The sequence below is a fragment of the Alosa alosa genome, chromosome 4 (assembly GCF_017589495.1).
Source record: "Alosa alosa isolate M-15738 ecotype Scorff River chromosome 4, AALO_Geno_1.1, whole genome shotgun sequence".
In the NCBI taxonomy this organism is placed as follows: domain Eukaryota; kingdom Metazoa; phylum Chordata; class Actinopteri; order Clupeiformes; family Clupeidae; genus Alosa; species Alosa alosa.
In genome coordinates this window covers 14302419-14328610 of record NC_063192.1, presented here as the reverse complement: position 1 = coordinate 14328610, position 26192 = coordinate 14302419, and the positions used below count along the sequence as shown (strand labels likewise).

The window sequence follows — 26192 nt, the reverse complement described above, 5'->3', positions numbered from 1 at the left end:
TGTGAGAAGATATTTTGGAGGTAATGTCCAACCTTTTTTCCAAGGAATTTACCCGGCCCAGTAGGAAATGACATATGGTGTTGAAACAATATCATTTTGGAATAATGCTCGTATCTCTCTGTTATTTTTTTTCTTTCGTGAAAGCAAACCTGTCCCACAGCAGAGGTCATAGGGTCAAGATCTGCCTGACTTGGCAAAACAGCAGAGGTTTGCTGACTTCTTAATAACATTACTACTCCATCAGGTATGCCACCAATGACTGTAGCGAATTCCTTAGGGGTGACAGGAAGGCTAAACTTAGAAAGAAATTCTGAATAATTGATGAGAAAACCATTGTTGTTTATTAGTTGAGACACCAGAAGAATGTCATGGCTTACCCAATTATCCAGATAGAGAGGTTTGTTTTTAAAAAGTATGTCTTTGTTATTCCATATTAAGTATTTGTGAGGGGAAAAATTATGTTTGTAGGCCAACGACCAGGCAAGGAGAACTTGTTTATGGCAATTAGCTATTTTAATGGGAATCTTCTCAACATTATAGTTGCACATTAAGAGGAATTTGAGGCCACCCACTTTAGAGAATATAGCCTATGTTGTGGAATAAAGTTCCAAATAGAAGATGGATTATTCATGAATTGACGAAGCCAGTTTATCTTAAAAGTATTGTTTAGAGACATAAAATCAAGAAAATTCATACCCCCACAAGAGTTGGTATTCATTAAGCCTCTTCTATCCGTTTTTCTGAATGAGTTAAGAATATACAACTCCTTAGTTTTTTCAACCAACCCCAAAGCCATAAAGACTGCACTCCTGGGCTCTTTCCACCTTTTAGATTAAGTTTTGTTTAATTTATTTTCATTTTCATTTTATTATTTTTACTTATGTTGACTATTCTTTTGTATTGTCTTACTCGTCACTGTGTTTATGTGTCTTTATCTGATTGTACCCTGGACATACTTCTAATAATAAAAAAAAAGTTATTGACAAAAAAAAAAAAAAAAAAAAAAAAAACCCTGGCGATGTCTGGAGGAGCGGTTTGCGACAACGTGCAATAAAAGTGTGACGCCATCTACGTCTGATAAAGTTGGGCAAAAAAGCCTGTATCACGGAATGTTTTGTAGTTACTAAGCAAGATTTATTTAACAATTCTATTTCACACAAATTGCTTTTCATGTTTGTGTTTGCCTGTTATGCGCGTTAAAGAAATAGGCGATTTTGGATCAAACAAGTTGACTAGATTGATCACTATGACTGACAAATTGTGCATTCCATCTTGTACCCTTTTTTAAAATGCTTTGTAAAAATTCTACATTGGCAAGAACCAAGCTTAGACTACCCCTGCATTCCCTCTTAATAATGGCCTAAAGCCTAGTAAGAGTGAGTGGTGTACAAGACTAGAGGCTTTATAGATGACAAGAAGGACCATTTTTAATTGGTTAAGCATAACCGAAGGTCCAGGAATTTCTCTTTTTTTCTTTCTTGTGAAAGGAAGATTCAGCACACACATGAAATCACTTTTGTACCACATTTCTTTATTTTCATTTGAGCTAATTTCATGTCTCTGAGTTTTGTTCAGCAGTAAATTTGTTATTACTTTAGTACCTGTATGTATGTAACAAAGAAGACCAGTGAAAGGAGACCAAATTGTCATCACTGTGTGGGCCATTTAGTCACCCTTCAGGCACTCCTGGATTAGGTTGAGCTCGTATGTCAGTGTCTCATAGCGGTACGCCATCCTGATCTGGGCCACGTTTGTTTTGCGAATGTCGTTGCCTTCAGGACCTTCCTTAAAGAAGTTTTCACCAAGGAAGTGTTTCTTCTCCTGATGAAAAAGATGCATGAAAGGCGATGAGTGCTAAGACACCAATCCAGCTGAGGCTTTATACATCCTATGTCAATGCTACAAATTCTTCTCAGGCAGCACTGTACAACTTGAGTCATAACATTGCATTAGTGTGTAGTGTGTATGTGCAGTAACAAAGTGAAAAGCATTTAGTGCCATAGTCTATGGTCTAGTCTAGTCTCTCAGCTGAGAGATCTTTCATAGTTCCATCAGTATCTCAAAATGTCTTGGCATCAAAGAAATTCTAGTATGTTTGGAGTTTAGTCGTGAATATTAAATAAGCTCTGGTCATACTGCTTCTCAGGTGAAATCCTGTATGTTGTGTTTTTTGCATAAGAGTTCACAGGAGGATGCCCCACCTGTAAGGACAGGCCACTCTGAATCACACTGTTCCTGGCGATCTCACACATGTCGCAGGTGCTGAGTTTGAACACCTGAGCAGCGATGGCATACTCCTCCATCAGGGGCTCCTAAAGCCACAAAGTAACACAATTTAGGGTTTTCCCCCATACAACTCAACTAAGCCTTATTTGACAAATAATTACTGATATATACTAAATCTGCAAAATAATAAGTGTCGCTGTTATAGAGATGCCGCTGTAATAGGTCATTTAGATCATTTTATGTAGGAAAATGCACGTTTACATGCACTGAGTGATTTTACATCACTCAACATCTCATATTCGATACTCAATGTATGCTCAAATTACATTGAAAAAGAAATCCATACAACTTTACACATCCATGCATTCTGAATGAGACAATAGCAAGGCCCAACCTTAGTGTAGTGGAACTGCATGGGGTCATCAGTGGACAGCGAAATCATCAGGCCCTTCTTGAGGAACTCCAGCAGTGGGTTTTTGGCATACTCGAGGAACAGGCTGTTGTTGCTCAAAGGAGACATGGCAATAGGGATCTGAGCCAGGAAGTACAGGTACTGCAGCACTGGACTCTGCAAGAGAGACAACAGGAAGATTAAACATAAAGGGTCATCGGCTGTGTGAGCCTGTAAAGCATGTGTTTATGTAAAGTATATATGTGTCTATAGCACTCTATACACAAACAAATGTGTCTGTATGTGGGCACGTCCTAAGGGTGTGTGAAGCCATGCTGTCAAGGCCGTGACTTGAGAATTGTATGTTGTCTTTGTGCATGTGGGTGAATGTCCAGTGCATTGGCACAGGAATTCCTTTGTCTGGGACCATGACAGATATATAAGTGTGTATTTGACTGGTTGACACCACTGGAAATCTGTTAGGCATGCGATGCAATGTGTGTGCATATGTGTGTACAACTGCCCCCTTGAGAGTGTGTGTGTGTGTGTATGTGTGTGTGTGTGGGGGAACGTGTGTGTGTGTGTGTGTGTTGTGTGTGAGCGTGTGCCTGTGCTTACTGACCTTCTTCAGGTTGAGGCCGTGAGAGATATTGTCAGCAGTCATGAAGCAGGCGAGCAAGTGAGTAACAGCTCCAGCCTCTCCACAGTGGGGCCTGAACTGGAATGTGTTCATTCCCCTCTCCCTGCAAAGCACACATACACCATGTGTTATATTCACACTGGCATCTCTAAATCTTACCCAACAAATCTAGACACCAGCGACAAAATAACATGCACAACATACAGTAACATAATGTCAACTTTATTAAACACATAGGCTTATACATTTAATTTCAGCTAAGAATATCTAAGCTGATGTGTTTAAGTATAATGTATAATTCATGTGTGAATCAAACTGCAAACTGTAATATCAGGGTGTGGGATACTCACTTGCGCAGTTGGTTGATGTACGCAATGTTGGCATACATGTAGTAAATGTAGTAAGTATAGGATGGGTTTTTCACAATTTCCCACTCATCAGGCTTGGGGCTCTTGGTGGAGAACATGTGTCCACTGTGCTTGGACTCATCATCCACACTGTCAAAGGCTGTAACCTGCAGAGAGAGTTAGGGAATGGATACAACTGGACAGTGTCATGTCCTGCATACTCATCAGTAATGTTTGCTAGCAAGGAAGACTTCCTTCCTCTTCCTTCAGTGTTCAGAAACCTTTCAAAAGCTTTTCTGGATAGTGGACAGTGTTCTTTCTTCTCTCATGAAGAGTGTTGTACACTGACAGAGATGTAATGTCATGAAATGACAAATAATATGATGTAATGACTCACGTGTTTAAGGAAGACACTGAGTTCTGGGTTAGCATGGGGTCTTAAGGTAGCCTCAATGACAGGCAGGAAAATATTCTCCAGACATTTTCCAAAGTGAGGTACAAAGTCCCTTGCTCTGAAAACATCACTAAAACACCATACAACCCACAGTTATCATCAATAAAACTAAATGTAAATCCAGATTGTGAAATGAAATGGATTAACAAACAATGAAATTACACCAGTATCATTTCAGTACTTGACCAGAAATTACTGAAATGATCAACAAGTCATCAGTGATGCATTAGAGGACAAAAACAACATACTAGATTCTAGGCACTTGAATCATCCACTTGAGGTTGGGGGAGAACACTCTGTGCTTGTTGAACCAACTGGCGAGCTTGGTCCACTCATCAGCTTTGCAGCCATAGATGGACAGACGGGGCTCGGCATACTGGTACTTGGCATCTTCAAGGTCACTAGCCACTTCCTAAGTTGGAGAGGTCAAAGTTGATGATGTGGTTCAGCTTCAGCTCGAGCAAAGTGACGGATGCTCGAGTATGCATTACCTTGATAATGGTAGCGAAGTACTCTCCACTAATATGATTCTCAGTCTTCATGTAGAGATCACGCAGCTCACTGGCTCCCACGGGGTTGTACTTTGCATTGAACTTGTCAAAGCGCTGGAAAGTTTGTCTGCCCTAAGAAGGAAAGAGTAGACAGCGGCTCAGGATCCCGTTGTTGTGTGTTGTGTGTGCACACCCCATCCCGAATTCTGATAGTTCCTGACAAGAACGCAGTAAATGAGAGCAGTAATCACTCACTGGGACACAAGCATTTGTCACGTATGTGGGTAAATAAATAACTAGGTTTCTCTGTTTCATGTAAATGGCAATTCCAAATATGATCAATCCCGGTATAAGCCTCATAACAGGGTAATAAACATCATTACTGATGTGCATGTAAACATGATCAATGTAATAATAGTTATAGAATGGAATAAATACTGTATGCCTGTAAAATGGCTCTCATTTACTCTCTCTCTCTCTCTCTCTCTCACACACACACACTTCCACATAGACATACACATGGACACTGTTGCAACTGTGCAGACTTACAGCATGCACATCCAGTGAGTCCACAGTCAGGTCATAAGGATGCATTTTGAGGTGATCAAACAGCTCCTTCAAGGTGACTTCTTTGCCCTTCAGCTTGTGCACCACACGGTCACAGTCTTCACGGTAAGACTTCTTTATGAAGCGAAGCAGATGCTTCTGGTTCATGCAGGCAGCTGCGTGGATGTGGGTGTCAACCTGCCCAATGGATAAAAGGACAAAGCCAAATGGGAAACACAGAAGAAAAAGGTGTCACCTTCATCTGTATCTTGCTGGTATCCTGTACCCTATCCAGCAATTAATCTAAGTCTTTTATTGGCTGCAGACAATGAATGCTGTTGTATTCTGTGTCATGTGTCATATAGTATTAATTTAGCTTGCTTGTTGCCCCCAAATAACAAAAGGAATTTAACATCTTTACTGTGTACTTTGTATAAAAGCATCAGCTAAAAGACCAACTATAAATGTAAATGTGAAATGATACAGATGACACTGCATGAACTGCGCACCTTTCTGGTGTTGTAGAAGTCTCTGTGGGGGTTGTTCTTCAGCTCCTTCAGCTCCTCCATCTCATTCAGCATCTCATGCACGTTGAACTTGGACATCAGGAACTTCAGACGACGGTGAGTGTATGTCTTACTGCACAATATCCAATGGCAACATTTAAAAAGGGTATATTGTGTAACTTTATAGTGGTAAAATAACCTTTAAGTTCCAAGAATTGCAAATTGATCCATTAGGCATTAATGCAAGACACCATGCCCTTTGCATATTGGAAAATGTATTTTGGTGTACTGTACCACCATTATAACACATACTAATTCTGATTGCAGGCATAATCTATAGCCAAAGGGTTTGATGATTCGCCTGTGGTTTATCCTTCTGATTACTTCTTTGCTGTCAGATCTAGCATGAAACCATTTCCATCCTGAGGAACTGTTCCATCAGGTTCTGTATTGGATTTCTGCCTTTCATGAAAGAATCAGAAAACCTTTTCTTCCTCAGATTGTATTTGTACTGCGCAAGAAAGTTCAAGAAAACCTTACGTTGGACCTTGAGCGATGAGAGCGATGAGAAAGTTCATATCGTCAATAAAGGTGGCGAGGTCAGGAAACGGCAGGCCAATGGACTCGTTCTTGCCGGAGGCCTGGGCGTCTTTGTAGACGCAGACGACACCATCCCGCATGCGTGCCACGTAGTTCAGGTCCTCGGGAAAGGACTTTGTCTCGAATGGATCTTCTCCAGCCTTGGGTGGAGCAGTGAACACTGAAACAGACATCAGAGATCATTTCAGTCTTATAGTGCATCAGCAAAAATTTTGATCAGCACAATGGTGACAGTTTGCTACATAGGTTACAATGACAGCAACATATTTAAGAAAAAGTCCTTTTTTTTTATCACAGAGATCAATAGTTGTAAATTTAAATTAAATTGATTTGAGTGCTTTCAGCGATTTCTGCGCTTTACCGCTTCACACCCAATGTGAAACAGACAGAGTTTCAAACAGAAACAGTACATTACATACATTTCCAAAGAGGCAGTATTTCTTATCATCCTGCTTGGACTAAGCACTTTATTGTTTTTGTTCAAGGAGTCTCTGAGCACTGATACACTGAAGACCAAATTAATGCAGAGTTATACCTGGGTGCACCTGGTCCTCAGGCTTCCAAGTCTTGCCTTCAATACGACACAGGTAATCAGAGACAGTGAAGGGGAAGCGCTGGAAGGCAAGCCTCATGTACTTCTCTCTGATGGACAGGGCACGGTACAGGCCTTTGCAAGACAGCTCAAAATCATCCATGGTTACCTGTAACAAGCAGATGCCGTGGATAAAGCTTTTGTGGAAGCTAAAAAAAATATATATATATATATATATATATATATACTGTATACCCACTTCACTGAAGCATTAAAGGAGCATAAAGCATAAAAAGAGTCCACGATTTGGTTTTGGTTGAAAGGGTGATGTAGATGATCAAATTGCATCCCTTAATTGCCATGCTCCTGAAGCTGGGATTGTTCATTGCTCAGCCAATGTTTGTTTCCCATTTAAAAAAATAAATAAATAAAAGCCAGGGCTGTGTACAAACACCAGAGTTCCAGAGTGAATACAGTCAGAATACAGTGAAGAGCTATTCACTGAAGAAAATGTGTATGGTGTCAGAATCATGAATTAAACCTTAAGTCTGCCTGTCTAGCTGTACTCCATAGAAAAAGCCGATGTGAATTACAGAATTATATAAGAATGCATACAATTGCGTTAATGGAACAAACGGGCCTCACGTTTAATCCAACCAAGGGTGGAATAAAACCAAAATAATGGAAATCACTAGAATCTAAGAAAACATTTTCTGAGGATTTATGGAAAATGTAATGTATTTTACTTGTGTGACATGCCGCTGTGCAGTCATTTCACCATGTTCGCTTTTAAATGTCACAGACTCATCCCTGAAACTTAAGCCAGGACCAACCCCAGCTGGATTCTTACTTGAGGCTCTGACTGATCTATTCTCGTGTACTCTGTCCATTCCGATCAATGTCCCATGATTGAGAAAGACAGGCCTACTGTGTGTGTGTGTGTGTGTGTGTATTTGTGTTTGAACAGGTATGCATGTTTGATTGTTTATGTATGAGTTGTGGTATGTGTATATGTTTGTGTGTATCTGATTTGTATGTATGTGCCGGTTTGAGAGAGAGTAAGAGAGTTATAATTAGATAGAAAGAGGAATGTAGAGTGATTGACATACAGAAATATAAAGATAGGGAACCCTGTGTGTGGAGAGGGTTGGAGGGAGATGATAGTTTTGGGGGGGGGGTCACAACTCACCCCAGTGGCAAAGTCTCCTATGATGGCAACCCTCTGGAAGTCAGGCACCTCCAAGTAGGTTGGCTTGTCCTCCAAGAGAACATCACGGGCACGGGACATCATCTTCTTCCTGGGAAAACAACAGAGTTATGACGCATTGGCAGGGAAACCCATGGGAAACTTAATGGAAAAGAATGCACAGATAGGATGTAATATAACATGGTGATATATATGGTGGCTAAACTTGATCCTAGAAATATATGACTGGTAGCCCTATAGAGGCAAAAATGCTTGCATGTACTTTATATATTTTCAGCGGTAACATTTTATTGATACATATATTCACATCTGTTTTGTTTGTTAACTTATTGGTCTTCACCTCTTTTCAATGTTGTCATCACGTTGCAGATGCTTGGAGTGCTCCTGGTGGAGGATGGGGCAATCGTCCGCCACGTCAAACAGAGAGACCTCATCACGAATGGTCTCATCCTTGGAGTCACATGCGAACACCTTTTCGGCAAAGGCACGCATGCTATCATCCGTCTCTGGGAACCACAAAAGAACAATAACTAGGTCATGACAAGCCGACTCAAAACACTGGTCAAACTGTGCTGCAGGCACAACACAGGGGGACAGACATTTTCCCTTTAAAAATAGCAAGACGATGAAAGCTGACACAGAATTTGAAATAAGAGCTTAGGAGGCTCCAGCTCATATTTTACACATACATATTCTTAGTTCAGCTGCCAGTAAACAAATATTGGAAGTGCACTAAACAAGCAATGTGCTGACGGAGTTATTTACCTTTCAAAGTTCTCTACAATTATTCCATAACAGTATAAGGATAACTAAATTAACAATGAAATACATATTGTATTTCAAAAACCCAAAACCCAAGCCTATCCCTAGTCCCAAACTCTATCTATATTCATTATTTAAGATAGTTTGCTAATACAACTGAAAGGATACATAATTTATTTAAATGTATTATTTAAATAAAAATACATTACAAATAATAATCATAATAATACGTAGGCTAAGGGATAACGGCCGCCGAGGTGTCCTCATCCGGAATTAATGGACGAGGGCGAGTGGCAAAAAACTCCCAGATGCGCAGCGGAGGGGAGTTGCCTCCGCCCGAGTCCATTCATTCCGTATAACTGGACACACCTCGAAGGCCGTTATCCCGCTTATCACCCGGTTGCCACTGTAAAGCAAAGGAAACACGCGTGGGGTATACTACGAAGCACGTTAGACATATCTAGGCTATGTAGACATATCGAGGCTTGACAAAGCCTTGACTCAGGGGTATACGTTAAGTGATACTACGATAGCAGTTATGTGATATATTTGTCAAACTAGGCTTTCAGCTCAGATCTGTGCGCATTCTCGGTGTTGGGATGACGTTGGCCAATCGTGAAACGTTGAGACGCACAAGACCGCCTCTATTTAAAAATAATTAGCGATTCATGAGCGATAGCTTAAAGGAGTGGTTCAGGATTTTGGACATAGGACCTCATTTCCAAGTAAGCAAGTGTGACATTTATCAGTGGAGACCGTTTTCAACACGTTTCATCCAGTCGTTCTAATTGCAGAGTTTGCAGGTGCTAGGCTAGCGCAAGTGAGGTCCTATGTCCAAAATCCTGAACCACCCCTTTAATCTACACTGCTGTAATTTTTTGTGTCTAACCTATAACATCAAATAAATCAATTGTCATCAGTTGTTGTATGGTATGCACGTCCACAGTGGGATATTTGCACGCACAGCACTATTAAAGCGCATTCGAGATCCAAAATGTTAGTAGAGGCGGAGCTCCACCTGTAAGATATATGACAGAATCATACACATGGGATAACTTCGTTTTTAAGACAATTGATTGGTCAGTGGGCGGTAGATTACTAGCCTAGAAATCTAGTCGCGCCCCTAGCGGCAGCTGCCAGGGCTAGTCTAGCAACTCTCCATTGGCTTGTGAGCTCCAGAAATCGAAACTTAATCTGGGCATTGAAATCGTGTATAGAGTCGTTTGGTGGGCTTAACATAATGATTGACGGCAGAGTTGCAACGGTTTGGCTTGAATTCCCTGCTAGAAGCTACTTGAAAACAAATATCCTATTGTGTCCTATATAGGGAATTTGAAAGACAACTGATTATCCCGCCCCTCGAACTGAGCACTGCGAACGGTGAGTGCCCAGACCCTACATTTTAATGTGGGTCTGGCTCGCCAGGCTAGTAGATTACACGATTTGAGCTATAATTTAGCACATAACCTCCTCCCGACCAGGTTTGGTTGACAGCATAAGATGCCATGGTGATATAGCGACACTAAAACAAATCCACTTTCGTGTCACAGCATACCCTAGCTTTGAGCGCAACATACCTCGCTAACCCACTAATCGAGATTCGTTGTACACCCCACATGCGGTTTCGTTTAAAAAGAAGCTCAAGTTCAGCTTGTTGTTCACCTTCCATTGGCCATCGATAGCATGGACAGTTAGTGGTAGCTTGTTTACAGTTGATTCCATTGTTGCGAAGCCTGCAACCGTAGTCCTATTATGGTTGTTATAGTTACCATTCATAAGCATTGATATGGAACGGTGTCCTGTTATTAAGAATTAATAGCCACCCCACCAGCCAATCAGAAAAGAGTATTTCTTCTCTCCGGGTGATAATAATAAATAATGTCCAATATGTATGCATCACTGTATGAATATGCACACAGAGTACCAAAGTAATCTAGTGCATGCTTTGTAGACAAGGTGCATTGGTCCTTTATGGCTGTGCATAGTGATGTCATCTCACCACTCTCCATAAGGAAAACATGCAGGGACGTACAAGACTAACAGGAGGGACACATGGCTTGCACTGACCTGCAGCAATGCACACACAAATGAGCATGATGAACATATGTCACTAAGCCAAACAAAACACCAAACTAGTCATCTAAAGATCAACAACTCCTATTTATATTCACAAATTCATGCAGTTCTATCTAAAGATTTATCTATTTATTCGTCAACAACTCACACACTCATGGGACAACAAATAAAAGCATTGTATTTGTTTTCCCAAACATGTTCCATGTTTTCAGATTGAAGCAGTGCTTTCTAAACTGGACAGAATCTTAAACATTGCAGTCTGTTGCCGAAGGTCGTACTTACTCTTATCTGAATATCAAGTCCCAAGAGAAAAAGTGGAGGATCCCCGAAACAGAGCAAATAAAGAGACAAGGATGTTAGGCATTGGATTAATGGGTTAAAGACAGTGGGTGATGGATTTATGGATTATTAATTGACATTATTAACAATTAATGAACATTAATGAGCAATTAATGAGGATCTATTCTTAGGATTCTACGGAGCCCCTAAGGGGATGTGCTCACGTGAAACTTTCATGTGCGCACGCAAAACTTTCATGTGCGCACATGAAAGTTTCATGTGAAAAGGTTTTGTGTGCGCACAAACGTTCATGTGCTCACGTGAAACTTTCTTGTGCGCACATGAAAGTTTCATGTGAAAAGGTTTTGTGTGCGCACACAAAACGTTCATCACGTGAAACTTTCATGTCCGCACCTGAAAGTTTCACGTGCACACATGAAAGTTTCAGGTGAGCACATGAAAGTTTCGCGTGAGCACATGAAACTAAACTTTCGATTTTTTTTTTGCTCATGTCCCCTTAGGGGCTCCGTAGGATTCCATATCAATTGTGGAAAAATAAAAATATGTTTTACATTTAACATTACATTTCACATTTGTCTATTTACAATAAATGCTAGCAAAAACTGTTAATTAAATGTCATGAATTCATAAGAAGATATGGGTGTGAAGGGGAAGAAATGAGTCATCTTAGATAAGTTAGGATACACAAGGGGGGAGGGGGGGATGGATAGATAGGTAGGTGGGAAGACAGGATGGCAGGTGAAGAGAGATAGTCATGCAGAGCTGAGTTCCCACATGATTCTCTGACAATATGGTCAAACTAAACAGACATTCTTTGAGGGATCAAACAAGACAGATGTGGACACAAAGAGCATCTTGTTTGTGGAAAAAATGTAGATCACTGGCTTCTCGTGGTCCATGGCGCGCACAGAAAGGCATTTATTCATTTATCTGTTCACTCTTCCAAATGCACTACTGTTAGCCTCAGCCAAGGCTTGACCCTGTATCAGAGCCATAACATAGGATGATGGCATTTTGGACAGGAAAGAAACCATGATTATAAATACATGCACTCAAACATGAAAAGCAAAATTGATGTGAACAATAAATGTGTACCTCTATTCTCCAAATGCACATACACACACTTTTGTAGTAGACATACTACTTATTGTAGTAGAGTTACCAACACACACAGTGTGATGTGTTGGTAACTCTACTACAATACTCGAGCTGGGGGTCATAGCATTTCTACAGTGTGCCAGGTCAACTGTGCCACGAGAAATAAATAGCACTTATTCCATCCATTGGATAGAATGCAGGGAATGGGAGTATAATGGACGGTGACTCCCATCCCCATGACAAGCATAGCTCCAACCCAACGCCTCGACGATGAGGATGACGATGATGCCAGGCCCCTGAATACTTACTTGGTACCTTTCCTTCTTCTCCTGTTGGGTTGGAAGGCCCACAGTGTTGTGGGGGGCAGAATTCCGAGTACAGAGGACAACAAAACAATATGTTGGAACACCTCGGTAGAAAGTCTTTTCTCGCCATGTACGTTCATGCTACATAGTAATTGTTTTTTTAGTTGAGGAGGAAGTTATAAGGAGCCATTAACACTGACGCCAGTTACATTTCCAAGACTGTAAGTCTTTGGTTTGTTAGAAAAGCCACAGGGACACTGATTCAATTAACTCTGACCTTAATAAACCTTAATAAAGTGTATCAGATTTCATGGTTGTAATGGACAGCCTCCAAAAGCCATTCATGTGTTTACAAGCTGCCTGAAATATTATTTTACACCGTTTCGCCACCACCAGTGTCCTGTCTCTTTGCACCCTCTCTCTATCTATCCTTCACCCTCACCCCATGACATTCAGTAGGTGCCTAGGTTTTCCACTCTAACAGATAGGGCTTCTATTTTTACCCCTCGGGGCAGAAGAAAAGGTCTCCAACGGTCTCCAATGTGATAACTTCTCAGAAGTGCTGAGCAATTATGATGAGGGCTTCCTTTCATCGACAGTCGTAGACTATGGCACTAGGAGATGAGTTGATACAAATCAATGTTTGTGTTGGAAATATGAAGAGCCTTTTCATCCTTGCACCTTTTCGTTCACTGTCATAGACTAAGGAAAGAAGGACTTGTATTTTTCAATGGGAAACACGAATGCAGAGCTGAGATCATGTAACAGTCCACTATGAAAAGAATAATATCACACCTCTAATAAAGTACCACCCCCCTCCCGAAATATCTTTGGTTATAACACATATCACATACGCTCTAGAAGAAGAAGAAATATTATGAGGTCCCTATATATCTGTATATATATCCTGTCATCAGCATCTGAGCTGCCAGGCCAAAGACTCGTGGGGGCTTGCCTCATGGTGGGCACTGGGCTGGCTGGCCCAACTTAATCCCCTCTGCTCTGGTTTCGCTCCACACACAGACAGGTGGAATCAGTCATATGTCATGGTCAACCTTTTAATTTCAGCACAGCTGTTCTGGGCATCAGCTGTGATGGGCACTGTGGTAAAACATGGCACACGAGTAACCTATCAGGGTTTTGGTCATGGTCTTGTGTGAAGATCACACCCTCACAAATACTCTCTCTTAAATACACACACACACATCTTTTTTTTAAATGCTGCCTCTTCAGTCACAAGGCAGACCAAATCACTCAAAAAAGAAGCTAATATTTGTGATCTCAGCTTCAGGTTCCTGAATTTCCCCTGGGGATCAATAAAGTATCTATCTATCTAGGCAGACAAACAGTTCAAACTTTGTTCATGAGGGTGGGGCTAAGACAATCTATGAATAGTTATAGGTGATTTGCAAGTTGAGCCAAGTAAAAAATATGCTTCAGTTTCACAGTCAAGGCTCAACCTGAATTGCCTCATATGTAACATTAAGAGGCAAGTAAAATCCTTTGGGTTGATATTACTTACAATAGGATATAACAGCAGGTGTTACAGCAAGGTCTACTGGATAAAGCCACGGGTTTATTTTCATGTAATGAGAAGCCATTGAGTCCCTAGCTGACTGGATGGTGGTTTAATGACCCTAGTGCATCATACCAGTTGGTCTTGTCAGTAAAGCTGCAAGAGTTTGCAACAGCACATTGCCACTGGGCATTAAAAAAACGAACAATGTCTTGTCAAATAAGTAGAGGGGCAAAACTGAAGAAATGGATAAACCCTGTTTAGGAGTGACATAACCTATGTGAACACGGTCATTAGACAAATGCCATATCCTGCATTTCCAGACTTCGTTCCTAACTTCTCGTTGCAAGCTCCTTAGTTATAGCAGGCTACCTTCCATGAATAATCAGCATGTTCAGCAACTGAACATGCCAACATGCACAGTGCACAGTCTTTAAATCAACTCAACTCTTACAATGGAGTCTGCTTGGCCATGGAGTGGACGAGCCACAAACGCAGGCGGTGGACTCACCTGGCATTAACTTGGACATGACAGCGGTTCCCTATCACGCACACTCTGCCTGAGGACTGGGAGTTAGTGCACTGCTGGTCAGGCACGGAGTCGAGACAGCGGGAAAGTGTGGCGCATGGCATCGTTCGGGGGCAATATGAAGCATGGCCCTGCCCGGGGTAACCAGAGACACGCACCACCTCACTGGATATGATCCCCATGGCCAGGAGATCCTTGTGACCACAATGCTATTTTTAAGTCTGGGGCCTGCCATGCCCAGGCTCCCCACTCACAAGCACTATTGCCAAGGAAAAGGACTGCCAGAGAAAATTGCATAACACTCACTATGTGAAATACAAACACATTTTAAATATTTAGTCATACTCTATTGTGATCAAAAAGTATCTGTTTTACATAATATCAAGAGAGATATGAGACCTCCATGCATGAGAATACACTACATATATGGACGTCTCCTGTCCATACATTTCACAGTGTTTTCACCTCTTCAAGTTAGCTGGCTTATCCAATAACCAATTGTTGCAAATAACACACTGTACAAAACATTTCTTAGAATTAATTTACTGAAAACAAAAGGCGCATTATATCCATGACTCATTTTTACAAAATCAAGTTGACAGGATGCAATCATTTCCCACCCAATGCAAAGGCACAGGCAGACCAGTTTCAGCCATGGACTGTATAAAAAGTCAAATATACAGTCATCGGTTTCAGCACCTCAGCATAGCTACATGCTTTTTGTGTCCATGTGTGGAATTGGAATACTGACCCCTTGACCGTATGGCAACATTCTGGCTTCTCTCATCTCATAGAATAATAACACAAGAGTAATAATGCTCAATTAAAAAAAAAAATCTCAAACTAAAACGACTGTCATGATTGAAAAGACTTCTCTTTAACAAATAGTCACCTGACGTGTGCATCATGTCTGGAACTCACAGCACTAGCATAGGAAATGTTGGATATTTTGATCATTCCGCTGGGTTTTTGTTGAAAGATTTTGATGAAACAGTACAACAGGTTTTTTTTAATCACATGTAGTGCTATGCCATTGGAGGCTGCACTGAAATGCTGGAGAAATGCTGTATTTTACACTATTGTGAACTTGAAGCTTCCAATTTCCCTGTGGGCATATTATAAAGTACTGATGACTATCATTTTTCCTGGATATATTAGTTGTGACAGATGATCCCGCTTCCGATAACCCCTTCAAACTGCCTCCATTAACCACACAGTACAACAGGACGAAATCCAGATAAGGTGAAGAAAAGACGAAGACTGTCCAATCAGCACAAGGCCACAGGAAAAGGCACACGAGGGCCCAGCCAGCATCCAATGCTGTTTCTTCATCTCTGTTCCATCTGAAAAAAACACTGGTGTTTTCTTTTTAATCATTGTGTCTACTAATTCCCTCCCTCCCAGTCGAGTCTAAAATGCTTCTGGCTCCAGGAGGTGAAGCAGAAAACAAGAGCTTTTTGGTGGCAAAGGACACATTGAGAAACAGTGAGGTTTGAGATGGAACACACTGCCTCTAGCAGCACGCACGCACACACACATACGGCGAGTTGATTCCTGAGCTTTAACACAAAATCCCATAGGTGAAAGAGAATTTTGAATCCCCTCACACACATTCAGTAAAAGCCGCAGGACCAAACTGTTTTGTCAGCACGTCCGATCCCCTTTCCAAGGAAGCAAAGGCAACGATCACACAAACTCTGCAATGCCCAAGGCAGAGCAGCAGGGGGCCTCACTGTAAAAACCTTTTGCTCCTTAAGAGACAGCCAAGTCCAAGTTGTGTGTGGAAAGGCCTCCACTCACACACAAACTAAAAAGAAAAGTGCCAGGTCTCTCAGACCACCTGACAAATGCCCTGCTCGATATGCCACGAAAAAAGTCTGATTGGTTGGTCCTGATCACATGACGGCACAGGAGACGCCCAGACAGCCCTGTTTGCGGTCCTCTCTGCTGTTGAGTTTCTTCATGCGGTAGTGGCGGATTTCTCGAACCAGTGTGTAGAAGGCGTCCTCCACTCCCTGGAGGTGGAGGGAGGGGAGGGAGAGAGAGAGAGGGAGAGGGAGAGAGAGAGAGATTCAATGTTGTTCTTTGTCGCCATTGAAATAAACTGCATTCAAAGTCAACATCCATTCAGAGACAGTTGATGATGTTCTAAAGAATATTTGATACACATTCGATTTTAACCCTTGACCTTGCAGTGTCAGGGAACATGTTCTAATAGCTCAAGTACTGTGGCACAGCTTGAGTTGTGAGATCAACTTACCTGTCTTGTCTTGGCTGAGGTTTCAACAAACTCGATGCCATAGCTTCTGGCAAGCTCCTGTGCTTGCTTTGTGTCTACAGTTCTAGCCAGATCACATTTATTACCCACAAGTACCATCGGGACATCATCAGAGTCCTTAACCCTCTTGATTTGTTCTCTACAAAAAAGAGGGGGGTCACAGAATTCACTATAGGCCAATTATGCAGCATTACAGAATAAGGATATCATTCAGGTAGGAACGCTAACCATGAACAACCCAATGAACTTTGCACTGAATTACTAGATGCTTTCAGATCTACGTGTCAGACTGGAGGTTCTGCGGATGTCAAACGATTGGGCCGTATATCTGAACAACATCACCGGTCATTTGGAAGTCCGAACTTAGCCGCCTGTTCTACTGCTCCCCTTCTAGTATTTCCGACGGACATTATGTAAATGAGTTTGTGTCTGAACGAAGCGGAGAACATGCAGAGATTCTGTTCATGTGCGTGTTCAACCTGGTCAACTACATGGAGATTCTGTTCATGTGCGTGTTCAACCTGGTCAACTACATGGAGATTCTGTTCATGTGCGTGTTCAACCTGGTCAACTACATGGAGATTCTGTTCATGTGCGTGTTCAACCTGGTCAACTACATGGAGATTCTGTTCATGTGCGTGTGTGTCGTTCACACGTCAGCATAAGGTCCGCAGGTTAGCGTCATGTCTGAATCACCCGAAGGGTCAGAACTCCATTTGACGAAGCTCCGCATGTACTGCAGAGGATGTATCTGAAAGCAGCTACTGAATGTGCTGGTTATGTCACAGACAGTGCAGTGCACTTCCATTACATACATCTCTAATATGAATCGTAGAAATGCACCGATATGGAATTTTAGGGCCGATAATGATAACCGATATTTATTGGTTTGTTGTGGCCAATACCGATACGATAACCGATAATATTACTCTTGAAAAAAAATTGTGAAAAGTGATTTGGGGAAAGCATTTAATAAGCATAATTTTATCTACCACCAAATGATGGACAGAACTCATAATAGTCCTCAATAGTACGGCAGTCAACACCATAACAGTAGCCTAGCCCTACAGTATGTGTGGCTCCTTTAAGTGAACCTGACGTCCAGTGAATTGCGAAAGAGTGGCTAGAGAGTTTGAATCATTTTCATTTAGGACTAAACGCCATAAACGGCTCAGCTTGGAATAAGCTACAGTATAGCGACCAAATCAGAGTTTGTGAGGGAAACTTAGGTTTAGTTTCAACTGCGGTAACTGAATAAAGCTGCAACTCCTCAGACTGTATCTTATGTCCATCTACTCTGTTACTACAACCTGCTGCAGCAGAAATGAAAGGAGTTAGCCCCGAAGGTTTTAATAACTTATTATGATGACCTGTCTGGAACTGAAGCACGAATGGTTAGCATATGTCTAGGTAATAATACAAAACCCAAGCTAAAGTAATGCAAATACTCCCACTAACGAGTTTGTTTATTTGTTTCCCCGACCAGCGCGGTAAAGTGCAAACACACCAGCACAAGACGGCAGAGCTCCGCTTTGTTAAGGTTAAATGGGGGATCATTCACGAGAGGATTTTGAGATCCACAGATTCCCAAATGAACGCATTTCCACAGATTTTGTTAGAGTGGTGAAATACATTCACACCGCTGACATTATATTGAGGAAAAAGTATAGCTAACCAAGCTCAAGTAGCTCAGTGTAGCCAGACGGACCTTACGTAGGCCTAAATTAGGTCTTTAAAAAATATCGGCGCAAATTATCGGCCAGAATTATGTTATCGGACCGATAATAATATTTTCATTTTTTCACTTATCGGCTAATAATATATCGGCCGCCGATATATCGTGCATCCCTAATGAATGGAAAAGATTAACCCTTAAAGGAGTACCGTCACACCGGTGTGACGGGAATGTTGGGAAATGAACGTTCTAAAGAATATCTGGGTTCATTGAATTCAACATAGAATTTTAGAACCTTCAATTGTTGCGGAACTTAGAATGTTCAAAAACCTACACCTTTAAGGGTTAATTAAAATGTTGATGCTGGCTCACTACTTGGCATATGCAGAAAATTCCAGCAGCCAAAGGGCAAGAACTGACCCCACTACTGCAAGCAAATGATGGAGACAAACCATTTAATTACAAAAAGGGTCAATCCACCTGTTCCCAATCCCACACAGTTGTTTTTATCACTTGTTTGATTCACTCAAACGGTCAGGTATCATTGATAAGACACATCCACAAGGCTGGACACTGAGCAGATTAAGACACACCTACACACTTCTGTGGCCTCGATGGTAAAATAAGTTAAACTCTTCCTCTGACTAATACTTTCAGTTGATGAGGTGTAAGTCTAAAGAAGGCATAGAAGAGCTTATTAATAGCAAACACACTGACTCATTGTGGTTCCCTACCTGTACAGATGCACATCAGCAAAAGACTTGCTGTTGTTGATAGCAAAGACACAGAGAAAACCTTCCCCAGTCCTCATGTACTGGTCCCTCATGGCACTGTACTCCTCCTGTCCTGCTGTGTCCAGAATGTCCAGCAGACATGTCTCGCCGTCAATCACCACCTGCTTCCTGTACGAATCCTACTGACCAACAAAAAACAGTCGCGTTAACCAACAAATGCAAATGTGCTGTCTGTTGGACTTCAGTGCATTTTCGTTTTGTGTGACGCTGCTTTACCTCTATGGTCGGATCGTATTCATCCACAAAGTGGTTCTGGATGAGCTGGATGGTGAGTGCACTCTTACCAACGCCGCCGGCACCGACCACCACCAACTTGTACTCAGTCATCTTTAACTTCTTGGTTTGTCTTCAAGAGAGAGAAAAAATTATTTGTATGGGATCATTTATTCTCTGGCTTTAAAGGTGACATGTGTAGGATTTAGTAACATCTAGGTGTGAGGTTGCCAAATTGCAACCAGCGGAATACCCCTCCCTTTCCAACATTGCAGGACAATCTATGTTGGCCGTCAATTCCCAGAACAACTCTATAAAGGCCCTCTCTCTAGAGCCAGTATTTTTGGTTTGCCCATTTTGGACTGTTGAAAAATGGTGGCTCAACATGGCAGACTTTGGATCTGCTTACTATGTAGATGTTGCCTAAAAGACTTATCTATGTGACCAATGTAATTTAAAAAAAGTCCTGATAAAATTTGACTGGTTACAAGAACAGACAAGTCTGTGTTCAAAATGTCTTGAATTGCTCTTGGGCTTTCTGACAGTTATGCAAATGCTTGAGTGGATATTATGTGCCAAGCACATTTGTGGAATGCCATCTTAAATGTCAAAGGTGTTCCCAGAGGACAACACGTAAGAGAGATGGAGTAAAAGAGATGAGTAAGGAGGCTGCAGCTTGGCACGGCAATAAGCACACGGTGCAGTTTCAATTTACAGTACTGCTGAAAGAATATGGACATTTTGTGAAATTGTTAGCTCTAGGGTGTATACATATTAGAATGCACTGAGGACAGTGCCTATCAACAACTCTTTCATATCACTGCAATAACATATCATGTAGCTGCTTTAAAAACAGGTGGTATAAACCATGCTGAATGACACTTTTTATTGTCATTGTCATTTTTTGAGGGAAAATATTTCTGTCCTTTAGATGAGCAGCTTCAAAGATGGATTTCGTACCATGGTGATATTCAAAGATGTACAGCCTATTATTTTATTATAGTCTTGAAGAGAACGCCTGTGCAAATACGTGGTGGTAGAAAGTAAAAATGCAAATTAATGAATACATCCACAGATCCACACTGTGATGTCTGCAGGTACATATGCACCAAAAGTGTTCCATGTGGCCCCTGGGTGCTTGAGGTGGGGGGTGGGATGTCCACCACCACAGTAGAGGGGACATGCCAAGGGTCTCCCCAACCCCTCATATCCAAGTCTCTGGTTCTTGGATTAGCTTTCAGTAATAAATCACACAGTAACAGTTTTAAAAGCTGTCTCACTGTTGCCTCACAACACTGTGTGCTAAATAAACTGGCGTGACTCAAAACCAGCTGGTTTTTCTCAACTGAAAGGGTTGATATTGAAGGAATAGCCTAATAGAACCTATAAAATGTAATTGCTTCCCTTCTGTGATGTAGGATTACCACTATTAAGTGGTATGAGATTTTAACCAATTACTTACAATTAGCCCATTTCACAAGATGGGGCCGCTGTGTAAATCAACTTCCTGTGGAAGAGCACTGTCCCATTGACAGCAAAAGAAAAGTCCACAGGAAAGACAGAAACAGGAAGACGTTTTACCCTGCCAATTAAGGTTATCCTTAACATCAATAAGGCCGGACACCTGGACACTGAAATTGGTCTGGTTTCATTGATTTGAAATTATTTCAATCATGAGGCAATGACTTCATCACGTAGTTTTGCCATCTGTTAGTACTCGGTTATGAAGTCTAATGACCTTTCAAACTTATCGTGAGAAATAAACTAAGATATTAATTAACAAGGGACATCGGATTTTTTCCAACCTCGAAATTTCTCCGTTTTGTCCATGGAAAAGCGAGCCTATCTCTGCCTAAAGTACATGATTTTTGCACCCCCTCGTGGACCTCCTTAAAAACCGATACGGTTCCAACTGATGGTGAAAACGTGACATATTCGCTTCTAAATTACGCTCGTTAACTTTGTATCAACTCTGGTAGCTAACAAAAATCTGAGCACAGGTCATGCCATGGTCATTCGTACATCAGATAAAGTGAACGTTTTAATATGACTTGCCAGTAAACGTTTGCATGTTGTGCAACTTAACACAATTGACACTAGCACGTCCTTTGCTGGTGTGTAGTAAATGCAGTGAAGCCATTCAAAGAGAGCATTGGTTATGAGGTTTGCTGGACTAATCGTTTTGTCATTTTGAGTTGAACTCTACATCGAGTGCAAATAATGTTAGATGCATGGTCATCTAAGCTAACAACTGCCATTTTCCCAAAACACGTGTCCCAGAGACATAATGTGCCAGATAATTCGACCACACAATTTCGTACAGTCGACAAGTTGGTTTGCGAATGCAGTCAGCTGGGTTCGCATAATCCAACTGCTAACGTAAACTGAAGGGACTAAGTACCCGGTCAGGGTTAATTATTTAGGGCTTAACGTTACCTCGGTACCACATTAAGTAATGATTACGTGTGGTTTAAGTACTGACTGCAGGTTATAGAAACAACACCAATCCTATTAAATGGTGCTTAAATACTGAAATAAATTACTTTTGTAAGAACACACCAGTCGGGTGCGGAGCGGGGACGGAAACTCACCTCGTCGTCCGTCTTCGACGTAACTAGCAAGCTAGCTAACTAGCTAGATACAAATTAGCTGGATACAAGTGGTGAGCGAGACAGAGCCAAGCCGTGATTCCACGACAACAAATCATGTATATTAGCAAACCGATAAAGAAACGCAAATGAAGTACACGAGAACCCCCGAGTAACCTTAATTAAAATATTTATATTTTCCCCGCGAGCACAGTAGCCATCGCTTCGTTAGCTAACCAGGACAGTCTGTCACTTTTGACTTGTTTCGTTTAACTTCCTGGCTGGTTCAGGCAGACACACCCAGGTTAGGTCATCAGCGTCAGCTCTGACACAACACGTCACACCTCACAATAAATGAATAAGTTTGTCTCGTCGTTGACTTTACCCTTGTACTTATACACGAAAAGATAACATGCTTTTATTGTGTTCCCTAAACAACCCCCAGTAAGTAATAAAAGTAATAAAGACATTGTCTGCAATACTGCTTAGACTTGTTGCTGTTGTAATAGCCTAACAAGAGCCCGTTTAGACATTCTGGCCTTACATAGACTTTAAGTTAAGTAGGCCTATGTAGTGCAGCCAAAGTAAGCTAAGTGTCTGTGTGACGCTATGGATGCAAATTTGTAAACTACGTTCCGCTCCGATAGCAATCATGTCCTCTGAGGAAGAAATGCGAAAACACCCACACTTTAAATAAATATTGGCGACATGCTCTGAGGGATTGAAAAGTCGACCCGTTCATTAGGAAACTGTCTCTACTGCAGAAGAGCGCGCTCGCAACAGCAAGGTAGGCTACGTCTTTCTTTTTGGTGCAGCAATAAGAGCAGTCATTGTGATGTTGGGGACATTTTAAAGTAGCCTAAATAATATATTATTATATACAATCACAGTGGATAGTAGGATAATACTACCAGCAATCTAACTGAAATAAGAACTTTTAAGTGATTAAGTTGTTGCATTGGCCTTAAAAGTAAAATTTCCTATTATAACAGGCCCATTAGGCAATTTGCCTATGCAGACACAGCCCCATTCAAGACAATTTGACATTACAATACAATTGTGACATACATCACTATTGTGATTTTATCGCAATAACCTTATAATTCGTTAAGTTATTAATTTCAGCTTCACAGTTTAAAGCAGACCTAATAAGTTGCGGTCTACTCATAGCCTGTTTGCAATGTAATATTATACAATATAACTAAATGAATGTTGCATACTATTTTAATCAAGCAAGCCTGGCCCAATGTACAATCTGATAAAACTAATTACACTTAAATGAGGGAAATTTGTCTCAAGCATTTCCCTCTCAGTGTAGATAACAGTATTCCCTCAGGCCACAGTGACCTAAATGTCCTGGAAAATAAGTTTAAGCAACAACATTTAGTCACTTAACTTAAGGAGATAAGAAGAACTAGACCACCAAGAGTATTCTAGGATGATTGGTAAAAAAAAAAACTTTAATTGAGAGAAGCAGAAGTTGAGTTCTCACACAAAATTATTCTACTTTAAATGATACTTTGTTAGCCGTTAATGAACACTTGTAGCTTGGATGTCTAAAGCCACTTCAAGGAAAACCCCCAAAAATCATATTTTTTCCCTTTCAGAATGGAAATAAAAGTGTCAGTGGACGGAATTCCGCGTGTAGTCTGCGGGATCACAGAGCAAACAACATGTCAGGAAGTTGTTATAGCTTTGGCTCAAGCTCTAGGTAAGCACTGATATTTGATGGTTCCACTTTCCTCAGCCTTTTGGTTTAAAGATTCTAACCCGGGTCAACCATGCAATTTCTCTTAGGACGCACTGGCCGCTACACACTGAAGGAAAAGTTCAAGGAGTATGAACGCAATGTAACACCAGAAGAGCGTCTTCTGGAGTCATTAAGGAAATATGGCGAGCAGGTGCGCGAGGTTCAACTCACGCTCCACCACAACGGGCCCTCTCTGGGTGAAGCAGGCCCTGGTGTCAACACAGTCCAACTGAGGGGTGGCCGCTACCAAAGTGGGGGTGGTGCCCAACTGAGGCGAGCCCACATAGGCCACGGGCACCGGGCCAGTGAGGGGAGAAGCCTGAACCGCCAGAGCCTCCCACCCCTGTCCCGCCTGAGGTTCCACTCTGATTCGGCAGCTGAAGAGCCCAAGAAGCCGAAGAGGAAGTCCCTAACACTAATGGAGGAAGCCCGGGGATGGCTGGAGAGCCTGGGCCGCAGTGGTAAACAGCAGTCAGGGCTCAGAGATAAGGCCAAAGGCAGAGATGACAATAGCTGTGGTGGCACTAGCAGCGACAGGGGGAACCGACTCTCTCAAAGCATCTTTGACCCGACAGCCCAGGTAATTCCCCCTCTGCCTTTGCCACAAGGGAGGAATAGGAGGGAGAGAGGCCAGGCGTATGAGTTGCCAAAAGTCATTAGTTGCCTTGGGACTCAAAGCAGTGAGGATCAGGTGGCTGACAAGAAGAGAGGAGCAGAGGCCAAGGCACAGAAGAGCAAGAAGAAAGGACTGCAGGCCAACCTGCCTTTCCTGAGAGTGGAGGAATTGCACATCAAGGCCAACCAGGAGGTCGAGGATGAGAAAGAGGAGCTGAGGAAGCTTATCCTTCGCCAGCAGTCCAGTCTCCTGGAGCTCCAGACGCAGGTAGACACAACAGATGGTCAGATCAGTGAGCTGGAGGAGCAGCAGGCAGAGGAATATGCTGCCCAGCAGAGCGCAGAGGCCCAGCTATGTCTGCTTGAGGAGGAAGCCGAGCAGCTGGACTTCTGGGAGAATGAGCTGAAGGCCGAGGTGGTGTTCGAGAGGGATCTACTGCAGCAGTTTCTGGAGCTGAAGAAGGCGGCAGCCGAGTGCAAGGCCAAGCTCCAGGAATACCAACGCAAGCTTGAGGGGCTCGACCTCAGCTCCAGTCTGGCAAACCTTTTCCCACAAAGTGAGGTTTGTCCAAAGCAAGACGGTGCAACAGAAAGACCAAACAGTCACACCAGCCACTCTACAGTACAACATGCTGTGCGCAACACAGAAATTGGTGAGCACACTTGTCCAAAACAGAATGTGGAAAAGTCAGAGGGGCCGCCAGTGGCCACAAAGCCTCCTCGTGTCTTTGTCGCCCCGGTTCAAGCTACAGACTCTAGGATGAGCGAGAGGAGCCAGCTCAGGGAGTGGTGGGCAAGATGGTCCGCTGGTCAGGGATCCACAGCAGGGACAAAACCCAAAGCCTTCCATCGCTCAGAGATCACCATACAACTTAACAGCACCCGGGTGTGAGGGGCAGGTGTTCATGGACACACAGATGTTGTACAGCTCAAGTTTAGGTACAGAACACGCTTTGCTCGGGACATCTTATGAAATACTCGCTTAGAGAAGGGTATGTATGGATTCGCCTATTGCCTGTAAACTAAAACCTGACTACACCTTTAAGAAATAAAAAAAACTATAAAAAAAAAAAAAATAAATAAATAAATAAAAAAAATAGGTAGCACAACTTTTAAAACATTGAAAGTATACTTACATTTATTCCAATAATACACAGTAGATATCCCTGGTGTGACCTGTGGCATACCATAGTGTAACCGGAGTCATACCAGTGAATCATGATTGTGCAGCAGGTTAGCCCTTCAGCAGGTAGTCACACTGGTGTAATGAGAAATATCTGGGTTCATTGAATTCAACATGGAACTTTAGAACCTTAAATTGTTATGGAATGGAATCTTTGAAAGAATTTTTAAAACTCCGCTGCTGAAGACATGTCATGGTGTCCTGCTCAATACTTTTGGTACTTGTTTGAAGCAGTGCTGCCTATTGCACTTTTAAAGGAACACGTCAACCTCTTGGGAAAAAAATGCTTATATGAATCTGTAAAACTTAATTGGTTTTCCTCATCAGTGTACCACACCTCTGCATGTTAAACAAATCTGTTCTGTCATACATGGGTCCCGCATCATTTTCAAGTCATAAACATACATTTACAAACTTAATTGACAAAATTTGTTATTTTTCCAAATGCACAAGTTTATCACCAGTGTAAATGCCATGTGACATTTTAAATAAAATCTGATAAGAAATAAAATAAGTATAACTGAAACACAAACCTCTGTAGGAACCATTTGGCAGACCAGATATCAAAAG

At 41.9% G+C, this 26192-nt stretch overlaps 3 protein-coding genes across 5 annotated transcripts; 1 reads left to right on the top strand and 2 right to left on the bottom strand.

Annotated features, from left to right (window-relative positions):
• Positions 1-1510: 1510 nt before the first annotated feature.
• Positions 1511-14650, bottom strand: ampd1. Of its 3 annotated transcripts, XM_048240488.1 has the most exons (16): positions 14509-14650; positions 11061-11066; positions 8281-8446; positions 7923-8031; positions 6737-6902; positions 6142-6361; positions 5605-5734; positions 5099-5293; positions 4550-4681; positions 4307-4470; positions 4002-4128; positions 3608-3771; positions 3240-3360; positions 2621-2794; positions 2202-2312; positions 1511-1821 (listed from the first exon to the last, which is right to left on the bottom strand). In XM_048240488.1, exons 1-16 carry the CDS (start codon positions 14525-14527, stop codon positions 1666-1668), a joined length of 2160 nt encoding a protein of 719 aa, XP_048096445.1. In that variant the 5' UTR covers positions 14528-14650; the 3' UTR covers positions 1511-1665. The 3 variants fall into 3 exon arrangements, with proteins under 3 accessions (XP_048096445.1, XP_048096446.1, XP_048096447.1); XM_048240489.1 differs by lacking the exon at positions 11061-11066 and having other exon boundaries at positions 14509-14635; XM_048240490.1 differs by lacking the exons at positions 11061-11066; positions 14509-14650 and adding an exon at positions 10365-10399.
• Positions 14651-15053: 403 nt separating this feature from the next.
• On the bottom strand, positions 15054-22348 carry nras (NRAS proto-oncogene, GTPase). Its single transcript, XM_048241554.1, has 5 exons — positions 22078-22348; positions 19490-19619; positions 19214-19392; positions 16787-16943; positions 15054-16541 (listed from the first exon to the last, which is right to left on the bottom strand). Exons 2-5 carry the CDS (start codon positions 19598-19600, stop codon positions 16422-16424), a joined length of 567 nt encoding a protein of 188 aa, XP_048097511.1. The 5' UTR covers positions 19601-19619; positions 22078-22348; the 3' UTR covers positions 15054-16421.
• A 455-nt stretch (positions 22349-22803) lies between these two features.
• rassf11 (Ras association domain family member 11) lies at positions 22804-25507 on the top strand. The gene is made up of 3 exons (XM_048240530.1): positions 22804-22861; positions 23682-23785; positions 23872-25507. Exons 2-3 carry the CDS (start codon positions 23683-23685, stop codon positions 25329-25331), a joined length of 1563 nt encoding a protein of 520 aa, XP_048096487.1. The 5' UTR covers positions 22804-22861; position 23682; the 3' UTR covers positions 25332-25507.
• Positions 25508-26192: the final 685 nt, after the last annotated feature.

Bases quoted from the DNA above. Each gene is read 5' to 3' on its own strand.
- rassf11 (XM_048240530.1), top strand. From the start codon at position 23,683: ATGGAAATAAAAGTGTCAGTGGACGGAATTCCGCGTGTAGTCTGCGGG. The intron at 23,786-23,871 runs GTAAGCACTGAT...AATTTCTCTTAG, and splicing joins AGCTTTGGCTCAAGCTCTAG to GACGCACTGGCCGCTACACA.
- nras (XM_048241554.1), bottom strand. From the start codon at position 19,600: ATGACTGAGTACAAGTTGGTGGTGGTCGGTGCCGGCGGCGTTGGTAAG. The intron at 16,944-19,213 runs GTAGGGAACCAC...TCTTTTTTGTAG, and splicing joins GCTGATGTGCATCTGTACAG to AGAACAAATCAAGAGGGTTA. The intron at 16,542-16,786 runs GTAAGTTGATCT...CTCCACCTCCAG, and splicing joins CCTCAGCCAAGACAAGACAG to GGAGTGGAGGACGCCTTCTA.
- ampd1 (XM_048240488.1), bottom strand. The intron at 4,471-4,549 runs GTAATGCATACT...TCTCCAACTTAG, and splicing joins ACTTCGCTACCATTATCAAG to GAAGTGGCTAGTGACCTTGA. The intron at 2,795-3,239 runs GTCAGTAAGCAC...TCTCTCTTGCAG, and splicing joins ACGGCCTCAACCTGAAGAAG to AGTCCAGTGCTGCAGTACCT.